Genomic DNA, 11158 nt, shown 5'->3' with positions numbered 1-11158 from the left:
TCGTTTTCTTTGGTGTATTGTATCAGAAAACGGTTCTGAAGGAGTAACTTAAGTATTTTCAATCCTAGCGTAACACTAAACATTATTTCATTGTCGTGTTCCTGGGTTAATCTTAGGCAGGGAAGGGCTATAGATGAACAGATGATTGATAGATAGATAGATTGAGCGGTGGATGGATGAATGGATAGCTGGAGAGACAAATAGGTAATTATATATATAGCCCCCTTAGGTCGCAGCAAGCACGCAGTTATTTTATTCACCTTCAATGCAGACAGCAAGCCGGAGTCAAGTGATAATGCATCATCAAGGTTAAATCATCATAAGGCTGACAGGAACACATGAAAGAGCTGTTTGGAGAAGTTAATTGGGATGATTTATTTGAAGACTGTGACACTGAGGAAATGTGGAACAAGTCTCGGTAGTCTCTAGAAACTTACAACACTGTAGTGGAACAATGTGTACCAATGTGTGTCAGTAGGCAACGATGCAGTAAGCCGAAGTGGATGAACAACAGACTCCAGGCCATAATTCGGGAGAAAGAAGTGACGTGGAAGAACTACCGACGCGGGAAGACACCCCATAGAAGACAGACGAATATTGCAGCCAGAAACCAGGCGACAGTGGAGGTGCGGTATGCAAAGTTCAGTTACGAAATGAAAGTAGCACAGGATTCCACGGAGAATACAAAGCACTTCTGGGCCTATGTAAGATCCAAGACAAACGTGAAAGAAAAAGAAACAAGGGTATGTACGGAATTTAGAAGGCACACTGACAAGCACAGATAAAGATTCAGCAGAAGCCACGAACAAGGCCTTCAACACAGTATTTGTACAGGAAGATGAGGCACAAGCTATGCCAGTCCCAGATGTAGCTTCACAAGGAGAAGAAATACTGACAGTGAAGGCTCACGAAGACAGTGTGCGTAAGATATTAAGATCGCTAAATGCCCTGGCCCTGACGGTGTCCCACCAGAGGTGCTAAAATCCTGTGCAGATGAACTGTGCTACCCTTTGACCCGTATCTTACAGTCATCCATGGACACTGGTATAGTACCGACAGACTGGCGGAGGGCGAACATCACTCCAGTCTTCAAAGAAAAGGATGTAAGAGTGACACCTTGAACTACAGACCTGTGTCCTTAACTAGCACCGTATGCAAGATGATGGAGACCCTGATAAAGAATGAAGTGGTCAGCCACCTGGAAGGGAACAACATTATAACAGACACCAACAGGGGTTCAGGAGCAAGAGGAGCTGCGTGACGAACCTCCTGATGTATATGGAGGGCATCACTAATGCAGTAGACATATAGGTATGCGCTGACGTAAAATACCTGGATTATGAAAAGCGTTTGACAGGGTACCACACAATAGACTGATCGTTAAATTGGACCCACAAGGGATGAGAGAGAATGTAAAGAGGTGGCTGGCAAATTTCTTGGCGAACCGATCCCCACTGAGTCTCAATAAGGGGCACCTACTTGGACTGGCTACCGGTGCACAGCGGAGTGCTGCAGGGATCAGTTCTGGGCCCTGTCCTCTTCACAGCATATGTCAACGACTTGGTCTCCAATCTCGAATCGCAGGCTAGCCTATTTGCCGACGACACTAACATTTACAGTCCAATAACAACGCAGGAGGATGTAGAAGCTCTACAGAGGGACATGGGCAGGCCAGAAGACTGGAGCAACAAATGGCTCCTGACTTTCAACCCTGCAAAATGCAAAACAATGCACTTTGGAAGCCATAACCGATGATGTGACTACAGCCTGGAAGGAATCACCTTGGCAAAGTTTGCAGTGGAAAAGGACCTCGGAGTCATGATCTCAACAGATCTGAAGTCCTCAACACGCCATGGCAGCAGCGAAGGCCAACAGCAGACTTGGAGTAATAAAAAGGAACACTGAGTACCTGAAAAAGGAGATGTTGCGATCGTTGTATACCACCCTGGTCAGACCAATTCTAGACTACGGAGCACAGTGCTGGTCCCCACATCTTGTCAAAGACATCAACTTACTGGAAAGGGTCCAGCGCAGAGCCACAAAACTAGTACCGGAGTTGGCTGATTTTGAGTATGAGGAGAGATGTTCAGCCTTAGGAATGCAGATGCTGGTGGACAGAAGGACACGGGGGGACATGATAGGGGTCTTCAAGATCCTCCACGGGCATGACGACGTTCCCGCCTTCAAGTCCTTCACGCCGAGCACCACAAACCTAAGAGGCCATCCCTTCAAGGCAGACAAACCAGCGCACTGGAGAACGACAATGAGGGCGTGATCTTTTTCGATCAGGACACTAAATAAGTGGAACGCCATATCTAACCATGTGGTCACAGCACCAACTATTGCCGCCTTTAAATCGAGATATGATAAGCATGTGGGTGTAGCACATAGGTAGGCTGGTACAGGTAATAGAGGCGGGGTCTACCCAAGATCTCTCCTTCTTCCCCCACCAACCATGACTAGGTAAACATGAACAGACGGAGACAGATCGAGAGAGACAGACAGATACACAGAAAGACATAGATAGCTAGACAGACAGTCAGACAGATAGATTAATAAAACAATTCTTCCTCTAATCTTTCTATTTTTACCCCCACAGCCAGTAACTACTCTCGCTGGTTCGGCTGGGCAAATATCCTGTGTGTATTCCTCACTCCCCTACCAGGCCTGACAATGGACCTTCTCGGGAACAGATTCACAAGGGGTATTGTATCCTGTTACTGGCTTATTCAGTTATCTATACTTTTTTTTAAGGTACTGTATCCTCTTATTGACTTATTCAGTTATCTATACTTTTTTTTTAGGTATTGTATCCTCTTTTTGGCTTATTCAGTTATCTATACTTTTTTTTTAGGTATTGTATCCTCTTATTGACTTATTCAGTTATCTATACTTTTTTTTAAGGTATTGTATCCTCTTATTGACTTATTCAGTTATCTATACTTTTTTTTTAGGTATTGTATCCTCTTATTGACTTATTCAGTTATCTATACTTTTTTTTAAGGTATTGTATCCTCTTATTGACTTATTCAGTTATCTATACTTTTTTTTTAGGTATTGTATCCTCTTATTGACTTATTCAGTTATCTATACTTTTTCACTTTAACGTGGCCTAAAATTACACTCTCTCCTACCGTAAATGATACTCTTTTCACTCTAACTTGGCCTAAAATTGCCGTTTCTAAACCTTATGGCACTCTTTTCACTCTAACTTGGACTAAAATTGCCGTCTCTCCATCTTGAGTGCTACGTTAGGAGACAGGAGTGCTAGTCACGAAGAAGTGTTTTTAATTTCCCCTGTTATATATATTATGTTCACTTTAAACTTCGTGATGATGATGACGATGATGATGATGATGATGATGATGACGATGATGATGATGAAAAAAACGATACTGATGATAATGACAACGATAATCATAATAATAATAATAATAATAATAATAATAATAATAATAACCTGCTTTCTCAACAGGTAAATCCGGCCTAATGGTACAAGTCGCCTCCATCCAAGCAATGATCATCCCCATGCTGGTAGTGAGCTTGACCGTGCTCACCCAAACCTCAATGCTCCTCTTCCGCTCACCGTGGGCTGTGTATGTGGGTCTTGCAGCGCTTATGATCAACAGACCTTCGTGTTTGGCTGTCGGGAACCCATTTATAAGAGCTAGGTAGGTGGATGAAAGTTCCAGTTCATATTCCTGAGCTGAGAGAGGCTTGGTATGTTTCTCTGCCCTAATATTTCACCTCTTGTCACTTTCCTCTGCTGGCTAATATTCCTAAGCTGAGAGAGGCTTGGTATGTTTCTCTGGCCTAATATTTCACCTCTTCTACTTGTCACTTTCCTCTGCTGGCTAATATTCCTAAGCTGAGAGAGGCTTGGTATGTTTCTCTGGCCTAATATTTCACCTCTTCTACTTGTCACTTTCCTCTGCTGGCTAATATTCCTAAGCTGAGAGAGGCTTGGTATGTTTCTCTGGCCTAATATTTCACCTCTTCTACTTGTCACTTTCCTCTGCTGGCTAATATTCCTAAGCTGAGAGAGGCTTGGTATGTTTCTCTGGCCATAGATAACTTTTACGATGCGTCAGGGAGGAAAGTGACGGACATGCCCTAAGTGTGAAGCAGAGGCGGTGAAATAGCAATCCATTTTTTTTCCCCAATTGTACACTAATATTTCTCTCTCATCTTCCTTCAAAGGTTCCCAGCCGACCACTTCAACAGGCTCGTGGGCATCCAGGGTACGGTGTTGGCCCTGCTTACCTTCATACAGTACCCACACTTCACCTGGGCACAGCACCAATACTACCTGGTACGTGGGGAGGGAAGGGGAGGGGAGGGGAGGGAAGGGAAGGGAAGGGAAGGGAAGGGAAGGGAAGGGAAGGGTAGGGTAGGGTTGCACGTGGCTGGAGAGGGAAAGGTAGGGCAGGGCAGGGCAGGGCAGGGCAGGGCAGGGCAGGGCAGGGCTGGGCAGGTGAAGGTAGGGTAGGGTAGGGTAAGGTAGGATAGAGTGAAGTGATATATGGTAGGGCAAGACTGGGTATATTAGGTCAGGGTGTTGGAGTGGCCCTGGTGAGAGAGGATAGTGTGTGGAAACTCCCTGTACTGTTGTTTGCAGATGATACTGTGTTGTTGAGTGAAGACGAAGGGGAGCTGCAAGGCTTGGTGGATGAGTTTGGGAGAGTGTGTAAGAAACGGAATCTAAAGGTGAATGTAGGGAAGAGTAAAGTGATGGTCTCTGAGAGAGGTGAAGTCAGTGAATGTACAGCGAGGTTGGATGGTGAGGAATTGGAAAATGTGAGTACGTTTAAGTACTTGGGTAGTGTGATGAGTAAGGATGGAGGTTTGGAGGGTGATGTGCTTGAAAGGGTACAACAAGGAAGAAAGGTTGCTAGTTCTTTGAAAGCAGTGATAAGAAACAGGGAAGTGAGCATAGAAGTGAAAAAGTTACTACATGACAGTATTGTGATACCAACTCTAACGTATGGAAGTGAAGCTTGGACGTTGTTGGAAGGACACAAGTCAAGAGTGTGCGCAGTGGAAATGAGTTATTTAAGAGGAGCCTGTGGAGTCACATGGAGAGACAGGCTGACGAATGAGGATATAAAGGAGCGTTGTGGTGTGGATGTGGATGTGATAGGAAGCGTTATGAGGAAGACACTGAGGTGGTTTGGCTATGTGGAGAGGATGGAGGGTGAGAGACTGACGAAGAGAGTGTATGTGAGTGAGGTGGAGGGGGGAAGAGGGAGGGGGAGGCCGAGGATGAGATGGAGGGATGGGGTGGAGAGGTATATGAGAGAGGGGGGTGTGAGTTGGGAGCAGGGCAGTGAAATGGCGGGGGACAGGGCGACGCAGAATCGATTTGTTTGTGGCCACCCCAAACGGGATTGAGGCGTCTGGCAATAGATAGATAGTAAACTAAAAGTAGATTAGGGCAGGATAGACTAGATTACACTTCTTTGACTGAATTGGGTTGCTTTGATGGGTAGAACCAGTTTATATATTTTGAGGGCTAATTGTTCCTTGTGATATTAAATTGATATTATTAAAGTTAAGATGAAAAATTGCACCCATGTTGATTTGCAATATATAATCTGTCTATCTCTGTCTCTGTCTTTCTACCTTTATCTCTCTCTTATCTATCTATCTGTCTGTCTACCTGTCTATCTACGTTTGTTAATAAATCTCTATCTTTCTTTTTTCTTTATTTCTATCAATCTATTCAGCTTTCTACCAATCTGTGTCTGTCTGTCTCTGTCTCCCTCTCTCTTTCTCTGTCCTTTTCCCCCCAGCTCTCCCTCCTTTCCCCCCCTCTCTCTCTCTCTCTCCTCCCCACTCTCTCTCTGTCTCTCTCTTTCTCCCCCTCTCTCTCTCCTCTCCCCCTCTCTCTCTCACTATATTTTCTCACACAGACTTTTGGCGTCACCCTAGCGGCAATGGGCCTAAGTCTGTCTCAGCCTCTGCACCTCCTCAGCACATCCTATCTGACTAGGGTTCTTTCCCCCCCGGCGCCTGTCACCCCCCTGTAGGGGTAAGGAAGGAAGTGAAGGAGCACGGGCGGATTCAGGAGGAGGGGGGGAGGGAGTATCCGGCCCCCTCCCCCTTGCCTGGCAACTCAGATACGATTGACAGCATGGAAAATATACGGATAAATACGGGAATGAGGAAATACAGAACTGATATGGGAGATAAATACGGGAATGTGGAAATACACAACTGATATAGGAGATAAATACGAGAATGTGGAAATACACAATAGATATAGGAGATAAATACGGGAATGTGGAAATACACACCTGATATAGGAGATAAATACGAGAATGACGAAATACACAACTGCCTTCAGGACCTTCATCAGCTGTACAAACCCCTCACAGTCTGCCTTGAACCTGTCACTTCACAGGCAGGATGGAATGCAAAGACACACACACACACACAGGCAGATGGACTTGTTTCCCGGTTCACCAGTTCTGCCTTCCTCTGCGTGCCTTCCAGTCTGCCTTGTCTGTCTTTCGTTTTATCAAGACTCTCAGTGTGATTGTGCAAGAAGGCTACAGGGACCTCATCACAGCCCTTAAGAAAATCCACCTGGTGCTCATTGAAAAACGGAGGACAAATGTTGATATGTTTACGCGTGTGTTTGAGGATGCTACTGAGATGGCTGAAAAGACTGGCCACCCTATCCAGATGCCACGCCGCTTTAGGAGACACTGCGCTGTGATGTGGAGGTAAACAGTAACGAAGACTGGTACAGAAGTTCAGCGTTTGGCATCCAGCGTCCCACAGCTATGAGTTCATGCCTGCCGTGGCCTCCTGCAAACCTTGGAAACCTTGGAAACCTCACCGATAATCACGCACAGGAGTTGCATCAGTACTACCAACCATACCTGCCATCGCCTGTGTCTTTTGAATTCACGTTATGGAAGGCTCAGTGACAAGGTGTACCAGATGCAGCCTCACTTGAGTCACTTCCACATCACTGCAACTCAAGTCTGCCTCAGCGTGTGTACAGTGCTACCCCTCCTGATGCTGCTACGGCAAGTGCTGGTGCTGGGAGGGCCAACTCAGCACTCATATCAAGAAGGTTTACAGGAGCACCATGAGGGGAGATCGCCTGAATGAAAAAAAAAAAAATATTCGACACCTATGCAAATGACTCCGGATCTTGAATTTGGCTTTCTTTTGTACTGTTTTTGTTTTTCTCATGGAGGGAACGATCTGCGGGCTCCTGGCCTTTGGTTCCTACTTTCTTGCATTAAAAAAAAAAAGATACAAAATGCCATTCCTAAATCCACTTTCACAGGACACAGCAGAGCAATGAAAATCCTGTGCATCCTATCCGAGACTGTACCAGGAAATCTGAAAACTGGACTGTGATTTAATTGGGCATGGTTTGGTGAAGCTTGGACGTTGTTGGAAGGACACAAGTCAAGAGTGAGAGCAGTAGAAATGAGTTATTTAAGAGAAGCCTGTGGAGTCACATGGAGAGACAGACAGACAAATGAGGATATAAAGGAGCGTTGCGGTGTTGATGTGGATGTGATAGGAAGCGTTATGAGGAACACACTGAGGTGGTTTGGCCATGTGGTGAGGATGGAGGGTGAAAGACTGACGAAGAGAGTGTATGTGAGTGAGGTGGAGGGGGGGAGAGCGAGGGGGAGGCCAAGGATGAGATGCAGTGCTGGAGTGGAGAGGTATATGAGAGAGGGGGGAGGGGGAGATGGGAGCAGGGCAGTGAAATGGCGCGGGACAGGGCGACATGGAGGCGATTTGTTTGTGGCCACCCCTTACAGGATTAAAGGCGTCTGGCAATAGATAGACAAGTTGCACGTCCTCTGTAGTACCGCACTGTGCACTGATGCTTAAAACTGTACCCCAACATTGCCTGTGCATCTCATGAACACTGCACTACTTAACTAAGCTACTCCAACAATGAATATTCGTGGAGCGCAATTACTGAGGGAGGGGGGAGTGAGTTGGGGGGAGGGCAGTCAAATGGCGGGTGACAGAGGGACTTGGAAGCGTTTTGTCTGCGGCCACCCTTTGCGTCATTAGGGCGTCGGGCTATAGATAGATAGATAGATAGACTAACAAAACGCAGACCTGTACGATGGGGATTATTACGCCTTATTAACTCTGAAAATTGAAGATTGAAGAAAGTTTATGTAGATTAATAGCATGTAGGATTGTACATTGCGAATTTCTTACCCTCTCCTTCCCCCTCCTTCTCCTCGTCAGCTTATCACAAGAAAGGCCCCCCCCCCCCCGTTCCCGACTTCCTTGATCTGCCCCTGAAGGAAAGAGGGAGGGAGGGAGGAAGGGAAGGAGAGAGGGAGGAAGGGAAGGAGAGAGGGAGGAAGGGAAGGAGAGAGGGAGGAAGGGAGGTAGGTAGAGGGGAAATGAAGACACGAAAAAGATGAGTGATGGAGTGGGTGAGAGAGGAGGGAGGGAGGGAGGGAGGAAGGAAGGAGAAAAAGGTGGAAGGTGAAGGAGAAAAAACTGAGAGGAAGGAAGGAAGGAAGGAAGGAGAGAAAGGAGGGGTGTGTGAAGGAATGACGTAAGGAAGAAGGAAGGAAGAGGGAAGGAGGGAGGGAGGGAGGGAGGGAGGGAGGGAGGGAGAGAGAGAGGGAGGGAGGGAGGGAGGGAGGAAGGAAGGAAGGAAGGAAGGAAGGAAGGAAGGAAGGGAGGAAGGAAGGAAGGAAGGAGATGGAGGAAGGAAGAAAAGAGAGAGAGGAAAGAGGGAGGGAGCGAAGGAGGTGACGGAAGGGAAGGGAAGGAGGAGGAGAGAGAGAAGTTGAAATGGAGGGAGAGAAGAACTTAAGGTGGGGGAGAGAGTGAGAGAGAGAGAGAGAGAGAGAGAGAGAGAGAGAGAGAGAGAGAGAGAGAGAGAGAGAGAGTGGAGGACGAGAAGGAGGAAGAAGAGGAAAAAGCAGAAAAAGGAGGAGGAAAGATAAAGCATGAAGGAAAAATTTAAGTGTTCAAACAGATCACTAACTATAAGGAAAAAAACACCGAATTCTGTACAAATCCATATGGGGAGAGTGACAGCCTAAGTGTACCCAACCCATGCTGGCCAAGTACGAATGGGTAAGCCTCTCTCTTTTTTTTTTTTTTTTTTTTTTTTTTTGTGGTGGTGGGAGGAGTGTATGTGTAAATCTGAGTGTCTGTGTACGTATTTGTGTCAGTCTGTGTACGTCACTGGTATGAAATGATGGGGTGTAGGTGTACGATGGTCTGTGTAGCATTAGTCCTCTTCTCGTGTACTCTGGGGACGGCCACTGAGCTTCAAAAGGACGAAAATCTGGGCCAGGTTAAGGTGAAAAGGGTGTTGACTAAGCACTTCAGGTTTTGGCTAATATTTGTGTTAATGTTACCTTGTCTGTTAGCTAATGTGTGTGTGTGTGTGTGTGTGTGTGTGTGTGTGTGTGTGTGTGTGTGTGTGTGTGTGTGTGTGCGCCCTTTCTTAATGTATCTGTTAATCAATTGTTACTAACATTTTATTATTATTATTATTATTATTATTATCCCTCACTTGTAAATACCAACACTGTATTCTAGATTTATTTTTCACATTCTTACTCATGTTTTTTAAAAAGTTGTAAATATCTTTAATATATACTGAAAAACAATCTACCAGCTTTTCAATATTCACTCCTATCTTGGTTAAAAAATAAATAAATAAATAATGCTATCAGTGGTGTGTGGGTCATAGCAGAAAGTATTATAATAACTGATAATTATTTGTTTTTATTTATCGTTATCAATATATCTAACAATGTCATTTTGAATCTTATCATTTAGCAATATCACGTTCTTGCACTGCGCGTTGGCTGTTCCACTTGTTGCCAAAATTTATTGACGCGTACAGAATTCTTGGTCCTTATATTTGTCAATGTCTTAGTGGTATGTGGCGGCGACCATCATCCACTCACTCGATGTAGTGCTGCCTACTTCTTCCTTAGCCTTTATCATTCTTTTTCTGTGCCTGCCCTCCTCTCTTCCTATTTCTCCCATCTTTCCTGTCACTTCTTATTGCTTTTCTTTCCTTTTCAGGTGGCTTTACATTGAGTGGCAAGCCAAATGGTTTCCTGTAAGCCAAGAAACCATTTACAACGCTGGGTGGTAACCATATAACCAAACCATACGTGCTCCCTACGTGTCAACAAGTGGGTTGGTGGAGGGTTAGTGCCCCTCCTCGTAAGACAACTAACTCAAAGTCAAATGGCCACCCCTTACGGGATTATGGCGTCTGGCAATAGATAGACAGACAGACTGTATATACTGGGCTATCACTTGTGCATATGGATAGTCAGAGGGGAATCTATATGACTGGAGTCCATTTCCATCAAACTTTCTCCTCTACACAGACAACATAGCTATTTCAATTGTTGTCAAGTTTTCCAGACGTCATTTTTCACTACTGTCAATACATAATTTACTGAAAATTCTTAATACTGAGCAATAAGTCCTTTAGTGAAACATACAGGAGCAGGAAGTTCAATAATTTTAGGTAAACTCAGTCCGGTAAGGTGTCAAACATGATGCATGTTTAGTTTCTTACTTATATTTCAAAGAGTCATTAAAATCAAGTTTGGAAGTGGACCATGCGCAGATTCAAGAACAAGCTGACAAATGATTCCCTGCTGTAGTTATGTTCTGTTATTGAAGAACAAATGAAGGAAATTATGTGTTTTTAATTTGTTACTTAAATGTCAATGCATCATGAAAATTAAGTTCGGAAGTGGACTATGCGCAGATTCAAGAACAAGTTTGCAATTGATTTCCTGCTGCAGTTATGTTCTGTTATTGAAGAACAAATGAAGGAAATTATGTGTTTTTAATTTGTTACTTAAATGTCAATGCATCATGAAAATTAAGTTCGGAAGTGGACTATGCGCAGATTCAAGAACAAGTTTACAATTGATTTCCTGCTGTAGTTATGTTCTGCTACTGAAGGAAGAACAAATGATGGAGAGTCTAAATGCTGTACACGTCTTTTGCTCTTCCGGAGAAAATAAATCTTACGCAGGACACGAAAATTTGAGTAAGTTTGTGAATCTCTATTGTAGAAAGTTGCTGCGTTGTCAAAGGGGACGTTTTGAATTTATGGCCGTGGTGCTAAACGCCATCTCACCTTGTTTGGCACTATCGGCAAAGG

General features: G+C 44.7%; 1 protein-coding gene across 1 annotated transcript in view; it reads left to right on the top strand.

Annotated features, from left to right (window-relative positions):
- The window catches only part of LOC145417127 (equilibrative nucleobase transporter 1-like), a 23403-nt gene extending 16671 nt beyond the window's left edge, over positions 1–6732 (top strand). Inside the window, exons 6-10 of the mRNA XM_080285908.1 lie at positions 2600–2704; positions 3476–3671; positions 4201–4312; positions 5913–6025; positions 6534–6732. Of these exons, the coding sequence (XP_080142034.1) occupies positions 2600–2704; positions 3476–3671; positions 4201–4312; positions 5913–6025; positions 6534–6732 (725 nt within the window). The remainder of the gene's footprint in view (positions 1–2599; positions 2705–3475; positions 3672–4200; positions 4313–5912; positions 6026–6533) is intronic.
- The last annotated feature ends 4426 nt before the right edge of the window (positions 6733–11158 follow it).

The sequence above is a fragment of the Coenobita brevimanus genome, chromosome 109, assembly GCF_032717465.1.
Source record: "Coenobita brevimanus isolate Jiangsu-jjx chromosome 109, ASM3271746v2, whole genome shotgun sequence".
In the NCBI taxonomy this organism is placed as follows: Eukaryota; Metazoa; Arthropoda; class Malacostraca; order Decapoda; family Coenobitidae; genus Coenobita; species Coenobita brevimanus.
The sequence above is the reverse complement of the archived record's forward strand: the minus strand, read 5'-3'. Positions and strand labels throughout refer to the sequence as shown.